At 65.5% G+C, this 24,243-nt stretch overlaps 3 protein-coding genes across 8 annotated transcripts in view; 1 reads left to right on the top strand and 2 right to left on the bottom strand.

Annotated features, from left to right (window-relative positions):
• PSD (pleckstrin and Sec7 domain containing) overlaps nucleotides 1–2,848 on the top strand; it is a 46,962-nt gene extending 44,114 nt beyond the window's left edge. For both annotated transcript variants that reach the window (XM_064513942.1, XM_064513941.1), the window contains exons 16-17: nucleotides 239–382; nucleotides 880–2,848. In XM_064513942.1, coding sequence (XP_064370012.1) covers nucleotides 239–382; nucleotides 880–1,119 — 384 coding nt within the window. In that variant the 3' untranslated portion in view covers nucleotides 1,120–2,848. The remainder of the gene's footprint in view (nucleotides 1–238; nucleotides 383–879) is intronic.
• A 240-nt stretch (nucleotides 2,849–3,088) lies between these two features.
• On the bottom strand, nucleotides 3,089–14,500 carry NFKB2 (nuclear factor kappa B subunit 2). 3 transcript variants are annotated; one of them, XM_064513943.1, is made up of 24 exons: nucleotides 14,424–14,500; nucleotides 11,904–12,090; nucleotides 11,490–11,534; nucleotides 10,660–10,738; nucleotides 10,187–10,227; nucleotides 9,940–10,038; nucleotides 9,545–9,696; nucleotides 8,532–8,638; nucleotides 8,144–8,302; nucleotides 7,630–7,734; nucleotides 7,370–7,455; nucleotides 7,107–7,245; nucleotides 6,870–6,989; nucleotides 6,574–6,756; nucleotides 6,236–6,377; nucleotides 5,911–6,025; nucleotides 5,464–5,671; nucleotides 5,186–5,355; nucleotides 4,880–4,982; nucleotides 4,383–4,615; nucleotides 3,987–4,056; nucleotides 3,702–3,874; nucleotides 3,507–3,618; nucleotides 3,089–3,414 (listed from the first exon to the last, which is right to left on the bottom strand). In XM_064513943.1, the coding sequence occupies exons 2-24, from the start codon at nucleotides 11,946–11,948 to the stop codon at nucleotides 3,287–3,289; spliced, it is 2,814 nt and encodes a 937-aa protein (XP_064370013.1). In that variant the 5' UTR covers nucleotides 11,949–12,090; nucleotides 14,424–14,500; the 3' UTR covers nucleotides 3,089–3,286. The 3 variants fall into 3 exon arrangements, with proteins under 3 accessions (XP_064370013.1, XP_064370015.1, XP_064370014.1); XM_064513945.1 differs by lacking the exon at nucleotides 8,144–8,302; XM_064513944.1 differs by lacking the exon at nucleotides 11,904–12,090 and having other exon boundaries at nucleotides 14,424–14,499.
• Nucleotides 14,501–14,723: 223 nt separating this feature from the next.
• On the bottom strand, nucleotides 14,724–21,951 carry TMEM150A (transmembrane protein 150A). Of its 3 annotated transcripts, none has more exons than XM_064513959.1 (7): nucleotides 21,627–21,951; nucleotides 19,926–19,973; nucleotides 18,690–18,761; nucleotides 18,509–18,576; nucleotides 18,254–18,381; nucleotides 17,935–18,034; nucleotides 14,724–16,079 (listed from the first exon to the last, which is right to left on the bottom strand). In XM_064513959.1, exons 1-7 carry the CDS (start codon nucleotides 21,704–21,706, stop codon nucleotides 15,835–15,837), a joined length of 741 nt encoding a protein of 246 aa, XP_064370029.1. In that variant the 5' UTR covers nucleotides 21,707–21,951; the 3' UTR covers nucleotides 14,724–15,834. The 3 variants fall into 3 exon arrangements, with proteins under 3 accessions (XP_064370029.1, XP_064370027.1, XP_064370028.1); XM_064513957.1 differs by having other exon boundaries at nucleotides 17,935–18,112; nucleotides 21,627–21,950; XM_064513958.1 differs by lacking the exon at nucleotides 18,690–18,761 and having other exon boundaries at nucleotides 17,935–18,112.
• Between the last annotated feature and the right edge of the window lie 2,292 nt (nucleotides 21,952–24,243).

Raw genomic sequence — 24,243 nt, 5'->3', positions numbered from 1 at the left:
AAATTCTTTGGCTTTAAGGCTGCAGCCAGCCCACCAAGAAGCAGGAGATTGTCCCTAAGGGCCTGTGCTTTTGCCTGACACTTTATTTAATTAAAAAAAAAAAAGAAGGGGGGGGGGGGTGGCCAGAAAGTGAGATCCTGGCTGCATCAAGGAGGGACTCCAGCTTGCTCTTACTGCACCCACCTGCAGCTGAAAGGTTGCACAGGAGGGGCACTGACATGGTACTACCCTTCCCCAGGAAGAGCAGGTGAAGAGCCATGAGACCAAGTTCAAGACCATGTCAGCGGAGCTGGTGGAGCACCGCTCCTCCCTGCCAGAGAAGAAGGTGAAGGGCAAGGAGTACGAGGAGCTGAAGCAGAAGGAAGAGTACCTGGAGTTTGAGGTGAGCTGGGAGACCACGTGGTGCCCACCATCACTACCCCCTGCCCCAGCACACCCACACGCTGTTGCCACTGCGGCATCACCCTGAGGTCTTTGTGAGCGCTGAGTGGCAGGGAGCACCCACGGCCCCGGGGCTGGCTGGAGGCACCGTGCTGCGGTCTCCTGCCTGCCTCCACCCCCGGCGGCTGGAGCTCCCTGACGACAAGCCGAGCCGCCTCTCCCCATGCTCACGCCCATACAACACTGCCAACCCCGGGGTGTGCCTGGTACTGCCGCCATCGGGTGAGGGACCCTTGGGAGCTAGGGGCTGCCTGGCAGGTGCTGGGACTATGGCAGGGCTGGCAGCTTGCTGTGAGGGGTGACAGGGGCCTGAGAGAGCAAGGCCTTGTGCTGCTCCCGGTTGGGGTGGAGGAGCCACCGGCACCCCAGGGATGAGCGCTAGCTGAAAGGGCAGTGCCGTGCTTCCCTGCCCTTCACCTCGCCCCACTTCGCCCCCAGAAATCCCGCTACGGCACCTACGCCATGCTGCTGCGGGCCAAGGTCAAGGCCGGCTCCGAGGACCTGGCGGCGTTCGAGTCTACGCTCTTTGACGCAGCGGGCAGTGAGGATGATGGCCTGAAAAAGTCCCGCTCCAGCCCCTCCCTCAACGTGGAGCCCCCTGGGGCAGGCACCAAGGTCAAACGCAATGTCTCGGAGCGCGCCAGCCGCCAAGGCCCCGGCCACCCCCAGAAGTCGTAAGCGAGGGGCATCTGCCACCTGCACTGCAGCTCCGTTCCTGCCACCAGGTGCCAGGGTGGACACCATGTGCCCGCTGCGACCCTGCACGAGGCCATCCTTCTTGGGCACACGCCGTAAGGCACGACAGCCCTGACCCGGCTGCGGCCCCAGCCAGACCGGTCCGTGGCACCCTCCGGCCACATCCAGGCCCCTTCGCTGGAGGTGGATGCAGAGCAGGACCCTTCCCAGGCCTGGCCTGGGGGAGCTGCCCATAGGGTTGCCTCCATCAGACTTAGACCCTCTCCACCCCACCCCCCCCTTGAACTGTGCTTGGCTGCAGGCCCCTCCTGCCCTCCCTTCCCTGGGGAGGAGACAGTATCCCAAACTCACCGACTGGGCTAAATTCTCTAGTGTTTAAAAAAAAAAAAAAAGAAAAAAAGAAAAAAAAAGCCCGGGGCTGATTTCCTCCAGCTCGGCTCCGCTGTGCCATGTGGGATGCGGTGAAGCGGGGGGGCAGAGAAGCTCCATCAGGGCCAGCCCTGGCCCTGGCTGGTGGTCAGGCTGCGCCAGGGCCACGGGGGCTTGGCCCCCTCCCTGCCACCCCCACCGCTCCCACGCCTGCTTTCTTACAACTTTTGAACACTTTTTGTGATACAGTTTTGCACTTTTTAGTACCAGATCGAGCTGACCATCAGGGAGTTTTTTTTTTTTTTTTTGGGGGGGGGGGGGGGGGCGGCACGTAATTTTGATGCTTCTGGGGAATTGTAAAAAGACAAACAAACCCAGCCATTTCCTGTAGACATTGCACTGGGGGGGGGGGTTACATGGACTCCAGGGGAGATGGCGTGTCCCCCAGCTGCCAGCTAAGCCCAGGTGCACTGCTGCACCCCAACCAGCCTGCCAAGCCTGGCCCCCTCCTCTCCTGGCTCTGGCACCAGCAACCCTCCTGGAGAGGGGCCGCCCCGGCTGGGCCCCTTCTGCCTCGCCCGGGTGTAAGCATAGTGCCGGGGCCGGTCAGGCAGCAGCATGTAAGTACTGTCACATAGGCCAGAGCGGGGGGAGCACCGGGCTAGGGCCCAGGCTGGCCGGGAGCCGGACCTCTGAGCCAGGGCTGTTTGCTAGGACAGTGCACTCACTTGGGGCTGGCCCCTGCCCGCTGGGGCTGCGTAGCCTGGAGCCGCTTTCCTCCTTTTGGTGCTGCTGCTCAAGGTATTGCAAGGACCCGGCGGCTGCTGGCACGTCCCCGTGCAGCCAGCAGCATGGTCCAAAGCTCAGGCGCAGAGGTGGCAAGTCCTTGTGCTAGAGAAGGAGAAGCAGGGGCCAGAGCCCCTTCCTCTGCGTGTGATCCATCTTCTCCCAGGTAAGCAGCAGGCTGGTGCAGCCCCCACTGCCCCAAAAGCGGGGACCACCCTGAGGCAGGCGAAAGGCGCTCCGGCAGCGCTGGGGTTTAAGCCATGACAGCAGGAGCAGAGGGTGCATGCGGAGGGGTCCGGGGACCAGGGACAGCACAAGGGCTGGGGAGGGAGGGCTGGAAAGGCGCTGTTCTTGGCCACCAGGGACTTGGCTGGTTTCAGCACTGACTTTGCGAATGTGTCAAACTTTTTATTCTGCTCTTCTGAGTCTATTGCAAAAAAAAAAAAAAAGAGAAGAAAAAAAAAAAATCCACCCTGGCCCCAGGTGGCTTGGGGCAGGGAGAAAAACCTTTGTACAGCTTCTTCTGTCAGTTACTGAAGTAAAAACTTGCTCTTCAGTTTTCGTGTGAGCTGTGGCTTTTCCCCCACCGTGCCCCAGAAGAGACCTGGGGCTGAGCACAGCCCGGGCCCCCAGCTCTCACCCCGCGAGGCAGAGGAGGGGACAGTGGTGGCTGCATCGCTGCCAGAGAACAGGGACCCACACGAGAGGGGAAACTAAGGCACTGCGTGGTACTACTTGGTTAGTGCTCTGCCCCAAGCCTTGCCCCGTCCAGGCAGAGGCCAGAGGCGCGGACGGCAGAGGTTAATGGGAACTGTCCCCCTTTATTCACCAGGGGAGGGACCATTAAATAAGAGCAGGCTGCACCCTGTGCCCCCAAAGTCCAGGCGGGGGGCTGCAGGGAAGCCCCAAGTCCAGAAGGCACTTGCATAGGAGCCACGGGGACCCCCGGGCGCCCCATGGCCCGGGCGCCGAGTCTCGGCCGGGCTCCCGGCGCTCAGTGCACCTGCGGCTGCTGGCTGCGCAGCAGCTCGGCCGGGGGCGCCGGGCACGGCTTCAGGGCCAGCGCCGGCGGCTGCTCCTCTTCCACCGACTGGCTCCCGTAGGCACTGTCTTCCTTGATCTCTGCAAAGTGAGCGCAGGGTGCTGTCAGCAGGGAGAGGCCCAGGCCAAGGAGCGGGGACCACCCCCCCACAAATCCCACGCTCCCCCCATACCTGTGCTTTGCAGCTTCTCCAGCGTCTCCGTTTTGCGCAGCATCCTCACGACCTTGTGGAGCCCCATGGAGTCCAGCGCCTCCAGCAGCCCCCCCAGGCTGCCGCCTGCGAGCTGGGGAGAGACGGGCAGTGAGCACGGCTGGCCATGGGTCAGAGGGAAGGGGCGGACTGGGGCGCTCCGGGGAAGGCACTGACCTCGTAACTGCGCAGGAGGCTGATGCTGGGTGAAGCTGTGTCCTTGTAGGTCTCCACCAAGCTGCACAACCCCAGTCTCTTGGCCAGTTCGGTCCAGTCTGAGCCACTGCAGTCCTGGTTCAACAGCTGCTCCAAGCCCTGCAGCGTTTCACTGTCGAGGGACAGGACATTCCCTGCAGGGGAAATACAGCTCATCATACGCTGCCCGTCACCCATGGGCAGGAGTCCTGCCCTGCCTCGGCATGGCACATGGGCCTGGGGTGATGGGCAGAGGGCCCTGCTCACCTGGCCGGGGGGCGGCAGGCAGCTCACACTCGGGGCTCTGCTGCGAGGCCTGCAGCAAGATCTCCCGCACCTGCAAGACAGACGCATGTGAACATCCCCCAGTGCAGAGATCGCCCCAGTCTGGCTACTGCTCCCGCCCCTGCCAAGTTGGTGGGGCAGCATGCTGGGACGGCAGCACAGGCCAGCACATCCCACTGCCCCACACAGCCCCCAAACCACAGCCCTCCCCAGGGCACAGGAGGGGACAGGTTGGCTCCAGCTCCCTGGCAAAAGACAGGCCTGGTCTGTCCTCAGCCATCCTTGCAATGGGATCTCCTGGAGCTCTGTCCCTGCTATAGCCCACCCGAAAACGCTCAGCCTGAGCCCCCACGAGGTCTGAGCCCTCACACCCCGCACCTTCTGGCTCCGAGTGAGGTCCAAGGGTGTGTGGCACCGGCGCTGCCTGGGCCTTGCCTCCCCCCAGGCCCGTTCGGCGGCGGGATCGGGGTCTGAGCTGCACTCTGTGCCGGGGGTCGGCTCCTCCAGCTCCATGCCCAGCTCCTGCTCCTCAGGGTCGGCGTCTGTGTCGCTGCTCGCTTCCGACGACGACGGGCTCACTGGCTCGTCGTTCTCGCACAGCACATCCGCTCCTGCTGGGAAGGGGTGCACTGAGCCGCTGAAAGGCACATGGGGCCTGCATCGCCTGCTGAGGGCTGTAAGCCCAGGGCGTGGGGCTCCCGGTACGGCCAGTGAGCTCCCCACACTGCCTGCGTCGTTCAGCCGCACGGCATCGTCGGGGCAGGCATGGCAGGGGCCCTCCCCCAGCCCCTGCCCCGTGCCCCGCGACGGCCAGGGCTCACCGGGACAGCAGGGCACCCTGCGGCAGCGCTTGGGCAGGGAGGGCAGCACCTTACCCGCTTTGAGGAGCAGCTTGGTGAGGGTGGGGGAGCCCAGGCCAGCAGCCAGGTGCAGGGGGGTGTTCCCAGCAAAGGTCCGGCTGTTCACGTCTGCTCCCAGCTACGAAGAAATACAGGAGGCCATGAGGCTGGGCCACTCTGGCGCTGTCCCCCACTCCTCAGACCAGAGCCCCCACCAGCCTGGAGCACAGGGGACCTCCCCCAGGGCCAGCAGAGGCTCTGCCCCCTCTTTCTCTGTGCTTCAGGCCTATTTCTCTCCCACAGCCACCAACCCCAGAGAAAGGAGGCTAGGACCCCCCGTACCTTCTTCACCAGGTGGGTGGCCATGTTCAGGTTCTCCATCTCCACAGCCAGGTGCAGCGGAGTCCTCCCACCCTGCCTCTCCACAGCATTGATGTCCGCTCCCTTCCTGACCAACAGGTCCAGGCAGGCCAAACTCTTTGCTTTTACAGCCAGATGCACAGGTAGGAGGCCTGCAACAGGGAGAGAGGCTCAGTGGCCTCCGGCCAAGCCCTCAGCAGCACCACTCCCCACCCTGCCAGGTCCCTGCCCCTTTGGGCTTGCCTCCCAGCTTCTCTCACCATGGAAATTAGGCAGACGGAGCAGATAAGGGGCAGCCGAGCCCAGATGGGCCAGCAGCGTCCTCAGCATCTCTTCATCGCCAGCCTGAAGTGCCAGGTGCAGCAGAGAATTGCCATAGCGGTCCAGCAAGGTGGGGTCAGCACGGGCTTGCAGCAGGAGCTGGACCACCTGGGGCTGCTTGGTGATGACTGCCAGGTGCAGCGGCGTCTGCAGGACGGCAATGCCACCACCATGAGCACTTGCAGAAGGAGCTGAGTCCCACAGCACCAGTCTCTTTGCCACCATGGACCCACCATGCTCAGCCCTGCTGTCTCCCTATGCCTTTCACACAGGGCCCAAGTAGGAGACCCCAGCCCCCAGGATCTGGGAACAGGAGCCAGCCCAAGGTAGAGGATAGTCCCTCTAGTCCTTCTCCATGGCAATGGGCTACCCTGGGAGAACTGTACCTGCTGCAGGTTGTTGGTGACATTGATGATCTGCTGGTTGGGGATGCTAACAACCACCTCAATCAGCTGCTTGATCACAGCTGTCTGCTCGTGGATAATAGCAAGGTGCAAAGGCCTGGGAAAAGACAGGAGACAGCCCTTGTCTCAGCTCCACATCTCTCTAGATCCTCCCCACCCGCTCCTCTCCATGGGGATGGACTCCCCCACCCCACAAAGCCCCTGCAATGCTTTCCCTGCCCTATGGAGCAGGGCTCTGACAGGGCCAGCAGGGCTCAAGCACTCTCCCACCCTGCCCGTCCTTGCGCCCACGGCTCTGCACGCTCACGTGTCTCCATTCTCATCCTGTGAGGCAGCCAGGTGCCTCTGGACAGCCAGCAGCATGCGGGGGTCAGCAGTGACGGAGTAGTCGAGCAGGGCATGGGCGTTGCGACGGGCCAGTGCCAGCATCCACAGGTGACAGATCTGGGCTGGAAGGCGAGGAAGGGCGTCAGCTCCAGGAGCAGCAGCGAGAGCCCCATTCTGCATCCCAGGGCAGGGAGAAGAGGGGCACCCAGCCCGGGTCCTGAGCCTGGGTCACGCACAGCCGCTGGCTGCCTCTCCGGGGACTCCCTCCACCCCCAAGTGATGTTTCCCAGCCCTCGCTCAACCCCAGCCGCCTCGTACCGTGTTTCTGCAGCTCCTGGCAGTACGTGCTCTCCGTGGGCACCTGCCTGTCGCCCCCGTCCCCGTCCGTGCTGGGGGCCTTCATCTGCACGCCGCCCTGGTAGCCCCCAACGGGGTGCGGGCCAGATGAATAGATGTTATTGTACGCCAGCCCGGGCGAGTAGGGGTAGCTGAGGTTCCCGCCTGAGGATCAAGATGCAATGGGTGAGGATGGAGGCAGGCAGGCAGCTCCCCGTGGCCATGCTGTGGCAGACAGAATGGGGTGCAGGGAGGGGGAAAAAGACAGCCTCACTCACCTCCGCCAGAGCCAAAGCCCCCGGCGCCCCCGCCAGCACCCCCCATGTGTGAGCCCCCGCCAAAGTGCTGGGGAAACTGGGGCAGGACTTTCTTGCGCTTCCTCTCCACTTCCTCCTTATCTGCAAGGAGAGACACAGGCAGAGGGGTCAGGGACAGGCCCGAGCCCCAAGGAGGCAGGGGGAGCAGGCCAGCCCCATCTCAGCAGCCAGAAGCACCCAGGTCTGAGACCCACTCACCTTCCACCACGGGGTAGTAGGTGAACTGTTTGGAGTCACTCACGTCACCCCCTCGCTTCCGCTTCAGCTGTAGGAAGACTGTGACGGGGCGGTCGATCTTGGGCTTGTGGTACGGGGGTGTGCGGAAGACGATGGCGTACTGCAGGCAGGACAGAAGGACATCAGGCCCCACAGCTCCTCGGAGCCAGGGACACGCGCTCCCCAACGCCACGGGGCACTCACTGCCTACAGGCATGGCGGGCCACCCCCAGTCTCCCCTGTACCTGCTTGTGCACGTCCGTGGGGGAGAAGTCCCCAAAGGCTTGCCAGCCGTTCTCGTCATCCTCATAGAAACGCACCTCGATGTCATCTGGGGAGAAAAGGGGACCTGTCTCACCGCCCCAGCCTGGGCTCAGCGGGCACAGCCCCCCGACCGCTACAGCCCCTCCGACTGAACGGCCGGCTGCCTAGATGCCCTCGGACACACACACCCTCTGCTGCAACCCCTCCAGAAGGTTCTTCTGCAGGAGCAAACACCTTTTACCTTTCTGAACTTTATCACACAGCAAGTAGACCTCGTCCCCTCCCCGCACCGAGCCTGCCGTCTTATCCATCCGCGAAATCTTCAGGTTGGAAGCACCTGGGGACTCTGCAGAGTGAAGAAGCATTTAGAGCCCCTGTGCCAGATGGAGCGTGTCTGTGAGCTCCTTACCCAATCCTGCCCTGTCCCCTCCTTGCCTGCCCGCAGGACTGCAGGGAGCCTGGGCACTGGCAGTCTGTTCACCCCTTAGCACCCAGCAGGAGTGAGCACGTCCAGACCCCCAGGGCACAGTACAAAGCCACATCCAACAGTCTCCGAGACTGCGTCATGGGAACTCCCCCAGTCCAACATGCTTGCTGACCCTGGGCACTGGTGAGGGCAGGAAGCCAGGGCTGAGCAAGGACCAGCCTGGGAGAGCCCAGGACAGCACCAAGGCAGGCGAGAGAGGCTCTTCCAGGGTTTTCCAGAACAATTTCCAATTTGTCCTCCACCAAGCAGGATCTGGCCCTGCACTCACTGCTGTCGTGGATGGGGTCCGAGATGACAGGCTGGAGGGACAGTGTGAAGTTCCCGCTGCTGTCGCGAAGGTAGGCAGTGAAGCGCAACCGCACAATGCTCAAGTCCATCACCTTCTTCAGCTCCTTTGCCTCCAACTCAATCTCGCGCAGCTCAGCTTCTGCCCCGGGCAGAGGGAGATGCTGGCCTTACAGTCAAGCCAGGCGAGGGGAAAGGGCTCCGAGTCCCCTAGCCCTTCCCCCACACTGACATACCAGCTCCGTGCCAACCCCATCCCTCCAGCGGTATCCTCACCTCCCCACTAGCTCCTCTGAAACCCAGAGCAGCAGGTCCCCACTCCTCCCAGGCACCCCACCACTGAGTCCGCTGAGCCCCCAGGCAGCCCTCACCCGTCAGCAGATGACTCCTGTTGCGCATCTTCTGCTGCTTCAGTTTCTCCTTCATGATCTCCATCATGTTCTTCTTGGTGACATGGAGCACACCAAGGTTGTTGAACCTGGGGAGAAAAGCCTGCTGTGATCTCAGGGAGCCAGGGCTGGGGAACAGCCTGCCACAGCGGTACAGAGGCTGCCAAGCACTGGGAAGGAGCTGGCCAAAACAGAGTAGTGCAGCATGGGCAGCAAGGGGTTAACATGCACAGGAAGAGCAGCCACAGTGGGCAGGAAAAATGGCCAGGAAAGAGTGGCCGGGAAAGTCCTTGATGTTGGGAAAGAGCTAATGCCTGCAAGGGAGTGCTGGGCTCCCATAGGTGGCAAGTCCATAGCGGGGAACCAGGAGGGCGGGGGGCCACAGGGATGCAAATGGGACCAGGCTGAGCCATTTGCCGCCCCCCAGCAGGTGGCTGGATTTACACGAGCTACGAGGAGCTTCATATGCAGTGGCAGTGAACATGCAGCTCCTGCCCTGCTCTGGCAGAAGACAGACGGAAAGCACCCTCTTTTACAAATTGGGCTGCTGGGCCAGTAACCTTTGGGAGCAAAGCCACCAGAGCCAGCTAGGAGCCTGCCTGCCTCAGCCGCAGCAGCTGGCCGTGCAGGGAGCCTTCTGCTGGGGCTACCGAAAAAGCCCAGAAGACACAGGCTAGCTACAAAGTTGTTCTGCAAAAGTGGAGCAGAGCCTGCTCCGGTTGCAGCGGGAGCCGCAACCCTGAGGACAGGAGCCCAAAACAGGCACAGGCTTTTACAGCTGGGGGTGCTGGACCCAGAGCTAGGGAAAATACTGAGGGGATAAAGTTGTACTGATGACCTTGCCTAAACATATCCATTGCCCCAGTCCAGCAAAAGCTGCTCCTGGAGGCATTAGCCCCCCTCCCCAACCCACAGCCACAAGGCAGGCCTCCAGCTGCGCTGCACCCGACAGAGACCACCCTCCAGCCCCCGCCCCGGGCCTCCCCTGCACGTACTGAGCAGTCATGTCCTTGGGGCCCACAGTCATAACGCAGTTGCCGGCCTCGTTGCACTGCTTGCCCACCAGGCTGTGGGCGTGCACCCGCGGAGGGTCGCTGTGGGTCACCAGGTCCACCTCGATCCGGGCCATGCCTGTGTAGTTGCAGATCTGCGGGGAGAAGGGAGATGAAAGGAAGGCACAACACCCAGCAAGGGCAGGACTCCGGAGAGCCCGCAGGACGCTCCGAAAACCCCTGCCCACGGTAGCCACAGCTTCTCCTGCAACCCTCTGATTCCCTAAGCGCCACAAAACGTTAACATACAGATCGCTCCCACCCCCCCGCCCCCCCGTCACTGCCTGCACAGGCCAGCCAAAAGCACTGCCCCGTCTCCTCCCGAGAGCAGCTCTCACCTTCACAGTGGGATATGTCTTGCGCCCCTTCTCGCTGGATGCTCCCGGCAGCCCCCCGTGCGAAGGGCCTTCGCAGCCGTACCGAAATCGGAAACCACGCTGCGGAGGCAGAGCAGGGGTCAGCCTGCCGCCAGCCCCCACGGCCAGCACTACGGGGCGCCGGGTCCGGGGGGGCAGAGCCCATGTCCGATGCTGCAAGCGCAGCAGGTGACAGCCACGCCGGCCCGCACCTGGGCGATGTCCTTACCTGCTTTGGCTGCTCGATGATGACAAGGTAGGGACCTTCCGCTGGAGGACAGGGAGGAGAGGCACCAGTGAGCAACACGGGATAACCAAACCCCGCTCCCAGCAACGATGCTGGAGGCGTGGGGACGCTGCTGAAGGTGAAGGGACCCTGCCTGGCCCACGTGGGGACCTCAGGCCCACGGCAGGAGCTCCCAGCCTCAGTGCTGTAAGAGCCCATCTGGGAGCAGCAGCGGGAGCGGTGGGCTGAGGAGGAAAGGGCCAGACAGCGCTCTGGCACGAGGGGAGCGGCGAGCCCCGGGGGACGCGTCTCAGCCCGACCTGGAGGCCCCGGGAGACTGAGCGGCGGGGCTAGGACAGCCCCTGTCCGGGCAGCCCACGGCAGGGATTCCCAGCCAGGACGCAGCGCTGTGGGGAACTGCCGGGGTGAGTCAGCCGGTGGGGAAACCCCGCTGGAGCTGCACCCCGGGCCCTTACCCGTCTCCATCAGGGGCTCCTTCTGCTCCATCATGTGCGAGCTGAAACTGAAGTCATCGTAGTCAATCCCGTCCAGGCACTGGGCGACGGGGAGGAGCCGAGCGTGAGAGCGGCTGGGGCCGGGACCCCCAGCGTCCTGGGGGGCAGGCATGGACCCCCATCTCCCCCCACCAGGAACAGGCACAGACCCCCATCTCCCACCCCCTAGAGCACACACAGACCCCCCCCTGTCCCACCCCACAGGGGGGGCAGGCCCAGATCCCCATCTGTCACCTTGGGGGGGGGCAGGCGCAGACCCCCATCTGCTACCCCCTAGGAGCACACACAGACCCCCATCTGCCACCCCCCAGGGACAGGCACAGACCCCCATCTGCCACCCCAGAGAGGGGGCAGGCACAGACCCCCATCTCCCACCCCCCCAGGGAGAGGCACAGACCCCCATGTCCACCCCAGAGTGGGGGCAGGCACAGACCCCCATGTCCCATCCCCGAAGGGGAGCAGGCACAGACCCCCATGTCCCCCCCCAGGGCAGGCACAGACCCCCATCTCCCGCCCCCTAGGAGCACACACGGACCCCCACCTGCCACCCCCCAGGGACAGGCACAGGCCCCCATCTGCCACCCTCCAGGGACAGGCACAGATCCCCATGTCCACCCCAGAGAGGGGGCAGGCACAGACCCCCATGTCCACCCCAGAGGAGGCAGGCACAGACCCCCATCTCCCGCCCCCTAGGAGCACACACAGACCCCCACGTCGCACCCCAGAGGCGGCAGGCCCAGCCCCCACGCCCCGCCCCGGGGTGGGGGGCGGGCAGGCCCCCCCGCACTCACGGGCTGGTAGGGCTCCTCCATGTCGGCGCGGGGCCGGCCGGCGGCCTACGGGCAGAGCGCGGCGCTGAGCGGGGCCGCCGGCGGCGGCAGGAAAGGCCCCGCCGCGCCGGAAAGTCCCTAGAAACCCCGCGGAGCCGGGAAATGACGGCGGCGCGGCGCCGCCCCTCCCCGCCCCGTCGGGCCGCCCCGCGCCGGGGCCCAGCCGAGCCGAGCCGGGCCGAGCCCAGCCCAGCCCCCGGCGCCGCCCCGCCGGCGCTGTGCAGACCGTGTCCTGCCCGCCCGAAACGCCCGGGGAGCCTCGGGCCCGGCGGGCGCCCGAGGCCGGGAAGCGCCTCCGCGGCCGGCAGCCCCCGGGGCCCAGCGCCTCCCGCCCCGTCCCGTCCCGCCCCGTCCCGTCCCGCCCCCGCGGCTCACCGGGGAGCAGGCGGCGGGGCGCAGCAGCCCGTCCAGCCCCAGCATCGCCGCCGGCTGCCGCAGACGGGGTCCCGCCGGGTCAGGGGCCGCCCGCCGGCAGGAAGCCGCCGGAGACTGCTCGCGAAGGGGCAGGACGGGAGCGGGGCGCCGGGGCGCGCTCCCTCTTCCTCCGCATTCCTCCTCACCGCTGGGCGACGGAAAAAGAAACACGCGTCTGACTCCGCGGTGCCCTCATACCATGAATTTCTGAATCAGTGTTTGCTGCAGGTCCCGCTCGGGGGATTTTGGGTGTGTGGGGGCAGAGGGGAAGGAAGGGGACTGCTCAGCCCGTGACTCATGTTCTTCAGAAGCGGAGAAGAGTAAAACAGCCTCCTCAAGGAGATTTTCCAGCCTTGCGCGACCTCCGGAGGGGCTGCCCTGCGGCCCCAGGCCTCAGGTTTTCCCCACCTGCTGCGCGAGCCTGGCCAGACCGCGGCAGCCCCTCTCCGAGCGGGAGGCAGGGCTCGGGCAGGGAAGCGGGGCTGAGGGACCTGCAGGCGCCGAGGGGACACAGGAGGCCGAGGCAGAGGACCCAGCGTTGCAAAGCGATGGGATGGACCCTGCAGGGCTTCCCTGGGAGCACGGGCACGACCCGACACTGGCCAGCGTCAGGCCATCTGGAGCCAAAATCACCGACCAGCCCCGCCAGGGCATCCTCAGCCTGCCACGACCAGCCAACTGCCTAATCCACCGGGACAGATTTCCCACAGAGGCGAAGGAGGACACAAGCGTTGTCCTTCCCTCAGCGTGCTGGAGCCACCTCTAACCCTACCCTCAGGGTCTGCTCAGGTCCAAGCCCAAAGACGCTCAAGAGGAACCGACTGTGCTTCTGAAACAAAACAGCTCCCCGTCTCCGCTGCAGTCAGCCCCATCCCTCCTAGAGGGGTTTTCACAGCTCACTCATTGCTGCCCCAGGCACTTCCACTTGTTGCAGCAAACAGCGTGACTAAGGGACGTCATGGGGTCGCTCCGGCCCTCTCCCCAGCGGGTGCAGCGGTGCCTCACGCGGCTATTTTCTGTCCTTACGCACGCACACTCGCGTGGCGTGTGCTAGGGGAAACGCACCTTGCCCAGGGAGCGGAGCCCAAGGCTCATCACCCATTTCCTTGTTCCTGGAAGAGCCCGCGGCCGCCTCACGCCAGCTCTGCCGCCTGTGCAGAGCGGCGTCGCCCTTCAGTCCCCCGGGACCAGAAGGGAGGCCCTGGTTTTCACCTGGCAGTGTCACACACTCAGTTTTTATCCCCTGCACATCCAGGAGGGAACCATCTCGCCCTCCCGCCGCCCAAGGGCTGCAAGGCAGCACCCGACACAGGGCAGCATCCCCTCGGCTGCCGGTACCCGGCGCATCTCTCCTGGAGGCCCAGGGCACGACACCGTCCCAGCCCCCTTCTTGGACGGCCCAGCGGGCTGCTGAGCCAGCCTCCCTGTGCCAGCCAGACTGCTTCAGCTGAGGGCCAGCTGCTGGCAAGCAGAGCAGATTAAAGCCGTTGTTTCATGCCTGCAGCTCCTTGAACGTGACCTAGTAACGCAGGTGCTATTTTCTTTTCTCCCGTGACAGCGGGCTGGTCTGCAGAGCTTGCGCCCTGCAGGCAGGAGGGGAGCGTCGCCCCTGCTATCTAACATCTGCAGCGGGAGCGTTCAGCCGCTGCGAGAAAGGGCACCCCAAAAACGCACGCCAACCTCGCTCTGAACCGCCTGGGTGTACCGCTGGCTGCGTCTCTAAACTAGTACTCTGTGCGCATCTTGTACCCCCAGGAGCCTGCTAAATCCTGCAAATTACGGCCCCAAATTCCTGACCTTGTTTTTTGCGCCTTGCTCCGTCCGAGCAGTCCAGACAGCACCTGGCAAGTGCGTGGCCAGCAGAGGCTGCACCTTCCCGCGCTGCCAGCCCCGCAGCGCTCTGCCTGCAGCACCACCCTCCAAACCGACTTCCTGACCCGCGAGCGTGGCGGGGAGAAATCCCCGCTCCCTGAAAGCTGCCTGACCTTTGCCCTTCCTGTAAAGCCTTAAAATGCCTTTACTCCCACTGTGGCTATCAAGCTGGTTTTGGCAGCCTCCAGCCACCCGCCAGTCTTCCGTTTTCCTTCTCCGGGGGCCTGTAAATGAGCCGCTTTCTTCTTGTGCTATTAACCGGCTGTCCCAGCTGTGCACCCTCATACCCTCGAAACACCCCTTTTGATGCCGGCCAGGCGCCGCGGCATCGCCACCACATCAGCCTGCGGTGCAGGTTGGGGGGGGGGGGGGGGCAGGTCTAGCAGAGCTTGCGGACACGCACCTCTTCCCCGAGCAACGCGCAGCGCCGCACCGGAGCCCACAGGGAACCGGGGGAAGGAGCAACCTGCCCCCGCCGGCCGCGAAACGGGACCCGGAGCCAGGACGCGCCCGCGACCCCCGCGCTCGGCAGCGACCCCCCCCCGCCCGCCCCGTCCTGGCGCCGCCGCTCCGGTCCCAGCCCGGCTCCCAAGCCCGCTGCCCCCCTACCTGCAGCCCCAGCCCCAGCACGGCGAGCTGCCCGGCCGCCGCCGCCGCTGCCCCGGGAAAGTCCCGGCGCGGCTCCGCCTCCCGGGGCTTCCCGGCCCCGGCGCCGCCCCCCGTCCTGCACCGCCGACGGGGCGCCGGGAAGGGCCCCGCACCGCGCCCCCCCCGCTCCCGCTCCCGGGAACAGGAAACTGCGGCAGCAGCCCAGGGCTCGCGGCCCCCGGCCCGGGCCGGCAGGGACCCCCGGGACCGCTGCGCGCCGGCCGGTCCCAGGCCAGCAGCCACCCAGGCATGTCCGCTGCATGCGTGCCTCATTTTCGCTTTTATTATTGCAAATTCACTGTTCTCTCTTCATAAACTTTTAAACATATATTATATATAAAAGTCAGATATGCTCCTCTCAGCTACGTACACTGGTGGAGTTACAGGCCGACGTGGAGAAGCTGGGCAAATCAGGCGGCATAGCCTGACCAACGCGCACAGCAGCAGCAAACGCCCCTCGCGAGGGACAAGGGGAGAATTTATCTATCTATATATATGTAGGTACATATATATACACACACATACACAGACATACACACACTCCTCACCCTCCATCTGCCCGCAGCCCGCCGCCAGCCCAGCTCCCTGCCCAGGACGCCCTCGGTGGGACGCGGCCGGGGGCTCCCACAGCAAGTGTTCGGCGTTTCCGCGCCCCCACTTCCCGCCAGGGAGGGCCCCGGGGTGGGAACCCCAGGACTGCGACGCGCGGCCTGGCGCGCTGCAGCACGTGAGCTCGGCCGCGCTGGGGAGGGGAAATCCCGCGGCGGCGAGAGCCTCTCTGCGAGCACGGCCTCGCTGGGGAAGAGCCACCCCCGCGCAGGGCACGCAGGCGGCTGGCACCAGCACCAAGTCGTTGGGAAGGGAAAAGGCACTTTTGGGGCTCCTCGGGTTTGGCGGCAGTGGCCAGCGGCAAGGCTCGCTGCATGGCCGGCTGCAGCTGCCCCGTGGCAGAGATGGGGAAGGAAGCACGGCTCCCCGCGGGAACATGGCCCGGGCGCTCTGCGGGAACCCCAAGGTCCTGCAGAGGAGGGATGGGGCGGGGGGGCGAATCTCCTGCTCCAGAAATGCATGTCCCTCAGGAAAGGGGTCCTCTCCGCGATTGCCTCTAGGGCTGGCAGCACCCGTCACCCCCCAGCACCTCCCACCCAGAGCTCCTCGGGGGGCTGCTGCCCTTCCCCACATGGGTGTCGTGCTGGGGGGCAGCACGTCCACGGCCCCCCTGGGGGGGGAGGCAGGCAGTGGCCAGCGCACACCCACGCACACACACACACGCACCCAGAGGCGCCGGGGGTCTCGGGGCCGCTCAAGGCAGGGGATTCTCAGACTTCCCGGCCCCCACTGCGGCCTCAAGGCTGGGGCCCACCCGCCGGGCTCAGATCATGGCCAGGCCCTCCGCGTGGCTGCGGATGTGGGCCGTGCTGGAGGCGCTGCTCTCGGCTTTGTAACTCTTGGGGGCCCGGCTGGCTTTCAGGAGGACCAGGAAGGTGTCCGTGGAGATGGCCCCGAACTCGAAGGTGAAGGTGCCGTAGAAGACCAGGACATCGATGATGAACATCCACTCGCACAGGGCAGCCACGTGCTGCAGCACGAAGCTCTCCTGGATGAAGAAGACGCCACCTGAGGGCGTCGGAGTCAAGGAAAGCACCGCTGCACCCCATTTGTGCAGCCACTACCCCAGTCCCACGACACGCCGGTCACCCCAGTAAGCCACAGGCCTGCTGCTAGCCGGGGATTTTCTGAAGATGCTGTGGGAAGGAGGAGCTCGGTCTGCAGGCACCTCAGCCGGGTGCCTGCTGCATAGGGCAGGCAGCCTGCCCGAACACCCCGACGCACACCCATCTCCCGGTCCTCAAACTGGCCTCTCTCCGATACTCCCAGTCCTCCGGCTGGACAAACACTCAGAGCTTAAAAAGCTCATCAGCCCTTGACCCTCTCGGCAGCGTGGTCTGGACTGCTGCCTCCCTGCCCTGCAGCACCTCCCCTCGGCCCCTGCTCCCCTCCGTGCTGCCCCGGCGGTACCCCGCGGAGGCATCACGCTACCTCGCTGGGTCTTCCAAGGTGCAAACCTCCCCAAAGCTTTTTTATGCTCTTCCAGGCCTTGCATTTTCCCAGGGAAACCTAACTCCAGACTCGCTCTAGGTACAGAGACAAGGCAGTACTTCCCAGGCACCCCTCAGCCCCATGCCAGGCGGCTGGATCAGCCACTTGCCGTACAGCACACTGTTCTAGGAACCCCCCCGCTTCCCTCTCTCGAGTCGAACGTCTTCCACAAGTTGCAGCTTGCTCCTGGGGAGCCCAGGAGGCGCCAGGTGAAGCCTCCTGCAGCACCCTGCCTCCTGCCAGGTGGGATCCAGACCCAGGGGAGGCAGCGAGGGAGGACCCCGACCCGCACAGGGCAGGACCTTCTGCTTGCCCTCCCTAGTCGCTCCAGGAACGGTCCCACACATTTTCCCCACATCCGCCCCCGTTGCAGCTCCACGCTTTTCCCATTTCCAGTCCCAGGTGCTAGCAAGGACAAGCAGCCCTCCAGCCTGTTTGGGACCCGCAGACACTTTGCGCTCTCTGCTTCCTGCCCATATCACCACCACCTTGCTGCCCAGTTTATCCCTAGCCTTAGTCCCAAGTAAGTCCCCAGTGCCCCAGCCAGACACTCAGGACCGGGCTTCCAGCAAGCACTACCTGCTGCCGTGCCCTGCCTCCCTGTTGGCCGACCCAAGCTCTCCGGCATCCTGCTGGGCAGGCCAGCCCCGTGGTCTCCCGGAGCGCCCTCTCCGACCGACCACGCCGCCTCACGTCCGTTGGGTCTGCACAAAGCACATTGCACCCTGCTTCTCCTTCAGCCTGTTTGCAGGCAGACAGCCGTAGGCATGGGTTTGGCACTGCCAAAGGCTCAAAATACTTCTGTCTCATTAATAAACTGGCCACTGTGCTCCGCGGGACGAGAGACAGGCTCTCCTCCAAGTACCTGCCCCTCCAAAGAGAGGCAGGCTGTGACCCTGCACTTGTGGGGTTTGGACCTGCAGCCCGGCGCTGGAGCCCAGCCTGCTCTGCAGGGCTGCTGCCTTCGTGTGGGTGGGAGCTCTGCAGCCGGCCCAGACCTCCCAGTGCCTGAGCTGGGCTGTGGCTGCTGGAAGGAACGGTCTGGCCTGGCCCCACCTAGGCACCGCTCCGTACCGCGTCCTGGTCCCCAAGAGGTGCCAGCAGCAAGTGTGAAATGCCTGGCAGCACGCGCATCCCTCCTCTTCCTCTTCCCTCAGCCTCCTCCTGTCCTCTGCCCGGCGCTGCCCTGATGCTGCTGCTCCCGCACGCCCGCACCGGGCTGCCCGCCCTCACCCCCGCTGTCGGGGCGAGGGCAGGGGACACGCAGCACGCACCGCCCGCACCACGGCCATCCTCCACGCAGGGCTGGGGCCTCTGGCCAGCCCGCCCCCGCACGCCTCCCGCCCCCCGCGATCTGCTGCGGCAAGGATACTGAAGACGAGGGTGATGAAGGCCATGGCAGTGAGGATGCTACGCAAGTGGCCGGTCCAGTAATGCCCGCAGGTTTTGGCCATGCGGTAGGTGAGGATGGACTGCAGGAACACGAACAGCATGCTGGTGGGAAACGCCACCCCGGCGCCGATGTAGTGCAGCACCTTGGCGTGATCCACCTGCGGGGAGGGACCGGCACCGCTGGCACCGCGGCGCGCTCGGCACGGCCGGGCTTTGCCCCTGCGCTCCCACGGGGGCCCGGGCAACCGCCACCTCAGCCAGGGCCCCGCTCCCACGGCACGGCGGCGAGCCAAGCTTACCTGGAAGTTGCCGACCATGGTGAGGCCGGCGGCGCAAACCCAGCCGGTGGCCAGCCCCAGCGTGTTGAGGAGCGAGGGCCCGCAGCACTCCAGCACGTGGGCGTACCGCAGCAGCCCCACCAGGATCACTGCGAGACGGAGACGCAGTGCCGGTCGCACACCGCCCCGGGCGTCCGCAGCGGGGCAGCTCCGCGGTGCCCGGCTCCAGCCCCACAGGTAGCCGTGCGCCCCGGGGCCCCCGGTGCCTGCACTTACCCATGAAGGAGCCCAGGCTGCAGATGAGGCTGAAGAAGCAGCTCTCGGGGGGCAGCGTGCCGCACTTGCTGTGGGGAGAAGGCCACGTGCGGGCAGCCCTCAGCGACGGGGCGCGCAGCGGGGCCTGCCCTGCCCCACCGGCCCCCACCGGCCCCTGCACTCCCCCTGAGCGGCTCCTCACCTGACCAGGGGGATGTGATCCAGCGTGCAGCACGAGCCGGGGCCGTCCAGCCCGCACGACTGGTTGTAATTCCTGCAGGAGCGAGGGAAGCAGCTCGGGGAGCGGGCACCAGCGCTGCCTCCGCCTGTGGCAGCCCGGCCCGAGGGCACCCGCCGCTCGGATACCAGCAGCTCCGCCGGCACCAGGCAGGGGCTCTCAGGGGCCCATAAAGCCTGCGGGCGCCTGCCCCACAGGGGCACTGGGCACTGCCGTCCTGGGCAGAGCTGGGGTGCGGGACCCCTTGCCGACAAGGGGAGCCGCCCCGGCCGCGGCTGCCCGGGCACTGGCCCGGTTGAAGCGGCTGCTCTGGGGAACGGGCTGGTTTGGCCTCTGCTGTTTTTCCAGCCTCCTCCTTTACTGGTGGCTTTGTTTTCCGACCGCGAGAGCCGGGCGAGGCGCGGAGCCCCGCGGGCTCCTCCGGCGCTGCTCCTGCGGCGGTGTTTGCTTTGGGACTTTTCATTTCTTTTCTTTTTTTTTAAGCAAGCAGCCCAGAGTTCGGGAGCATTATTCATCATTAATGTCTGTTTATGCCGCGGAGACAACGCCGACAAACACATTCTTCCCAAGGCAGAATAAGCTATCAGACAGGAAATGGCAGAGGGTTGTGTGTTTTTTTTTCTCTTTCTCTCCTTCAAACACTCCAGCAAGAATTAAACTAACATGGATTTTCTGGGCACATTTTTCCGGAGACACAACAAGCCAAAAAACACTCAGAAGAAAACGCCAAGGGAGCAGAGGAGCCTCTCTGTGCAGCCCTTGCCTTTCTGCAGCCCTCGCCTCAGCCCGGCTCCTGCCCCGGCGCAGGGGCTGCAGAGCACCGGGCCCTCGCACCGGACCGCCCCCGGCGCTGCAGGGGCAGAGGGTCAGTCAGACTCGACCTAAAGCAAGCACGTCTCAGCCCTCTCCATGGAGACACACAGCCCTCTGTAATTCCCTAACCGCTTATTTTCATACTTTTTCCATGCCGGGATTTTTTTTTCAATAGCCTCCTTCTCCCTGCGCGCTTTGCACCCGCCTTGGACCACTCGCCGGAGCAGCCGTAACCACACGCCAGCCCGCACGGGACGGCAGGGAGGGCTTTACACACAGCTCTGCTCAGCCCCAAAATCCCCTAGGATTTGCCGGGTCCTGCCGGCAGGACCGGGCGCAGCCAGGGCCTCTCCCCGAGCCCGTCCACGCAGGGGACCCGCTCCTTACCAGTTGTGCACGGGGCAGATGTGGTTGTTGGAGAGCGCCATGGCGTACCTGGAGGAGAGAAAACACCGCGGCGTCACCGCGGCCTCCGCCGATCCCCAGCCCCCACCCCATCCCCATCCTCTGGCCGCAGGGAGACCGGTGCTGGCAGATGGGCACACACGTGCTGGCTAAGAGAGGGCTTATTCACAGGCTCCATCAATCCTGCCTTTGCAGATGCCGGCCCCCCGGGAGCGGGCAGCCTGCCAGCCGGAGCTGGGCAGCATCCCGGCCTCGCCAATTAGCCGGCCGGCTCGTTAAAGGCAGGAACTGCACTTGCTGGGGGCAGGCTGGCCGGCCAGGGAGGCTCGCGGCCCCGGGGCTTCGGCGCGGGGCGCAGGGCCGGGCGCCGCGGCAGCACCGCCCCAAGGCAGCGCGGGACCGGCGGGGATGAAAACCGAACCGAGCGTCACCGGGCTGGTGGAGAAAAGCGGCCACCCCCGGGGGGGCCAGGCCTGTGCACCCCGGCTCGGGCCAGGCAGCAAGCTGTGGCGGGGCAGGCGGACCCCGCGCCGCCCCGGCTGCCGCCACTGCCAGCCATAAACAGCCCCAGTTAAAAATAGGCGCAGACACCGGTAAGAAAACCTCTCTATTTCCCTGGCTGGCCATGTAGCAGCCTGGCCGCAGAAAAGGACGGTGCCCAGCCGAGCACCCCGGGCAAAGAGCGGGGCAGCCGGGAGGCCCCGGGGGGCAGCGCAGCCCCTGCAACAGGGGAATAAGGCGAGAGAGGCCTGAGCTGCGCCCGGCCTGCGGCAGGTCTGTTCCCTCCTCCCCACCCCCCCTGTGGCTCCGGGGTCACATCCAGTGGGGCCAGCAGCCCACTCGCGCCACCCATCTCACCCAGTGGCGTGGGGTCGCCCGGGGGCTGCAGGAGCTACTGGGAACAGGAAAGGGGCACGAGAGCATCCCCCCCGCCGGTCCCGCTGGGGACAGACGGCGCCATGGGGACCGCCAGCAAGCAGCGCCGGCCAGGCCGCACTCCTCCGGGCTGGGGGGGCATCGCCCCTCTCCCCTCCTGCCCACGGGGACAGCTCGGAGCAGAGCCCCTAGGCCAGGCTGAGCTGCGCTGGCCCCACCAGCTGCCCCATAAGCATGTGCCCCTGCCCCTCGCCATCCCCCACGGCAAGGAGGGCCCAGCAACACGCCATTTGGGGGGATGCGGTGGCACCGGCCTGTGCTCGCCGGCCGGGACCCCTCACGCCGCAGGGCCGCGTGCCATTGGGAGGCACGAGGCTCGGACGCGAGGGGACACGCTGCCGGCGCGGGGTTGCCACGGCCGGGCCGTCGAGGCTGACGAGCTACCCAGCGTGCAGCAGCCCCCGACGGGCGCTGCCGGCGGGACCCCGCGGCCCCGGCAGCTTCGCGGCGCCGGGCGGGACGGGCGCAGCGGCGCCCACCGCGCTTTCGGCGACCGGCAGGAGACACCGCGCGTCCCCTCGGCCTGCGGGCGACCGCCGCCGCGACGGGCCGGGGGCGGCTCAGGGGCCGGGCGCCTCGGCTGGCGCTGCGGAGCGGCGTCGGGGCCGCCGCGGGCACGGCGGCTCCCGAGGGCAGCGGGGAAGCGGCGGCGGCTCCGCGGGGCCCCGCGGCTCGGAGCGCGGCCGCGGCCCGGCGGGGGGGTCCCGGCCCGGCGCGGGGGTCCCGGGCGGTCCGGGCGGCACTCACACGATCCACATGCCGGTGATGGTGAAGGCGGGCAGCGTGACGGGCAGGATCCCCCAGGCGGGCATTTTGGGGCCGGGCATGCCCCGCCGGGCTAGGGGCGAGCGGCGCCGTCCCGCCGCCTCCTGCTGCCGGGGCGCCGCCGGGCCGCGCTCCCCATGGGCCGCGCCGGGGCCGGGGCCGGGGCCGGGGCCGGGCGCTGCGGGAGCGGCGCGGCTGGGCGCGGGGCGGGCGCAGCGAGGTGCCCGGGCCGGGACAGCCCAGCCCGGCCCGCCCCGCGGTCCCGCGGTCCCGCTCGGCGGCAGGGCCCGCCCCGTCCGGCGCCGCGGGGAGCGGGGGCGGCGCGGCCCCGGCGCCACGTGGCGGCCGCGCTGCCGCCGGACCCCTCGCCCGGGGGGGCTGCGGCGGCCCCGCGGGGTGGGGAAGGGGCCCGGGGCAGGGCCAAGGAGCCCTCCGCGGCCCTGCCCCCTCCCCGGGATGCGTCCCCGGGGCAGGCGAGGGGTGCGGGACGGCCGGGGTCCGCTCCGTCCCTTGCGCTGCCGCCGGCCCCGCTCAGCAGCTCCCCGCGGCAGGCACGGCCCCGCGGGACTGGGTCGGCTCCGAGCACGGCACACGGGCAGCAGGGCGCTGTGCGGCACCTAACCCCGGCTCACCGGAGCTGCGGCCAGGAGCGGCCTCCGTGGCGGCTGAACCCCGCGGCAGCACCTGGCCGCGGGGTGCCGGGGAACACGCTGCCCCCCGCCCCCAGGCGATGCTGCCCCGACGGCCTGCTGCACCCCGGGCACGTGGCAGCGGGCACCTGCAGCGGGCAGGTTTCTCAGGGCGGTGGGGAGGCAGGAGGTGCAGCCCTGCGTCGCGGGCGGGCGAGGAAGGCCGCGCTCCCCTCCTCGACAGGCTGGACTTGGTGTGCTTTAAGTGAGGGAGCAGGGATAGCAACGGCTCAGCCTTCCTGTCTGGCAACAGGGCTGTTTGCGCCACTGTTGACTAATTTTGTGCTTTTGCCAGATGGCTAGCGGACACCTTGGCTATGCAACAGTATGAGCTACTGGCCGTGTAAAAGCTCTCCGCCTTTAGCTTGACCTCTGCTATCCCAGACACTCTACAGACTGCTCAGCTGGTTATTAAGTTTCTTAGCTGCCCACCAACCCCACTGCATAAAGAAGTTTTATTTTCAGTTTTCCACCCAAGAAAATAGGAAAGAGGAAGTGTGACTTCCTCTGGTAGAGCAGCAAGTTTGTGGCAAGGGAGCAGAAGCCACATTTCCCTATCTCTAACTCGGCAACAGCGTGCCCGCCCGCCACGCTGCTGCCCGCAGGCATGCCTCTGCAGGTCCCGCAGCGCGGCACAGCCACAGGGAGCGCGGCTCCCTCCAGCCCCGGAGACGTGCGGCTTTCGGAGGCTTGCGAAGCTCCGCAGCTTTTTACGTTCCTTTGGTCGACACGAGCTGGCCGGGACAGGTCACAGGCCTACACAGAGGAGCACGGCCCCGAGCACAGCGCTGCCTCCCCCCGCTGCTGCCCCCTGCCTCGGCCTTGGCGGGGTTGTGCAACGGGAGAAGTAGGACTGCACGCCGGGACTTGTAGTATCCGGGGAGCTCCTCTGCCTACGAGCCGAAACGCAGCCTCAGCTGCCTCCCCGAGGCCCCGCGTCTCTCCTTGCTCTTCAGCACATCCAGGCTCCTGCCCTTTCCCCACGGGGAGGTTGCGCTCCAGCACTTTGCTCCAGCAGCTGCTGCACTCCCAGAACTGCCCTTGCGTTCCTGCCCGCCTGCGGCCCGCGGCGCGACCCTCCCTCTCCCGGCAGCCCTCAGGGCCGGGCGGACGGACGCACGCCGGGCAGCGTGGCGGGGACCACGCAGCCCAGGGTGGTGGGGCGCTGGGCCGGCGCTGCTGCCGCCGCAGCCCTTGCTGGGGTTAGCTGGTTTTGGCACCACCAGACAAGCAGCGCGAGGCCAGCAAGCTGCTTTGCTGTGAAAGAGCGGGGGGCCGCATCTTCAGGATGTTTTAAGCTCTGTAAGGAGCAGATTTTCTGGAGGAGCTTCAGCTGCTAGCATTTCTAGGAACTAAGCACTTCGATTTTACCTATAGTCGAGGTCTTCTGAACACACTCAGCAGATGGTTTTTTGGTTGTGTTTTAAATCAAATCTGATTAAAATTAGCATTGCTTCAGATTCTGCATTTACTCCCAAGCTCCAGTGTCAAGCTTGTTTACAGCTTGGGCTTACTTTTCAATAGACCTTTCTCCTGTTTGAAAGCTTCATGCTAATAAGGAAAATACCCATTCCACAGTAAACCATCATACTGACACCTTCATATCCCTGATAATTATTTATATGGTGTTTCGGTTGCAGAAGTCCTTGATGTAACTTGGAACAAAAAAAGGTAAGTAAATCCAAACTACTGCGATGTCTGACCAGTGTCCTCGGGAACAAGTGAGTCATATCTATACAAATGAAAGAGAAATCCAAGTCTAGAAAAAGTACATGCTGAGACAAACTTAAATGATAGTGCTGTGAACACGTGAATACCAAGTCATTGATAATATGATAGTCTTTTATGCAATTTGTTACATATAAGAGTTCGAGAGACTTGACGCAATAAAATTACATTATAGCACTCGA

This window comes from Dromaius novaehollandiae, chromosome 6, assembly GCF_036370855.1.
Source record: "Dromaius novaehollandiae isolate bDroNov1 chromosome 6, bDroNov1.hap1, whole genome shotgun sequence".
Classification (NCBI taxonomy): Eukaryota; Metazoa; Chordata; class Aves; order Casuariiformes; family Dromaiidae; genus Dromaius; species Dromaius novaehollandiae.
This window is presented reverse-complemented; position numbering and strand designations above follow the sequence as displayed.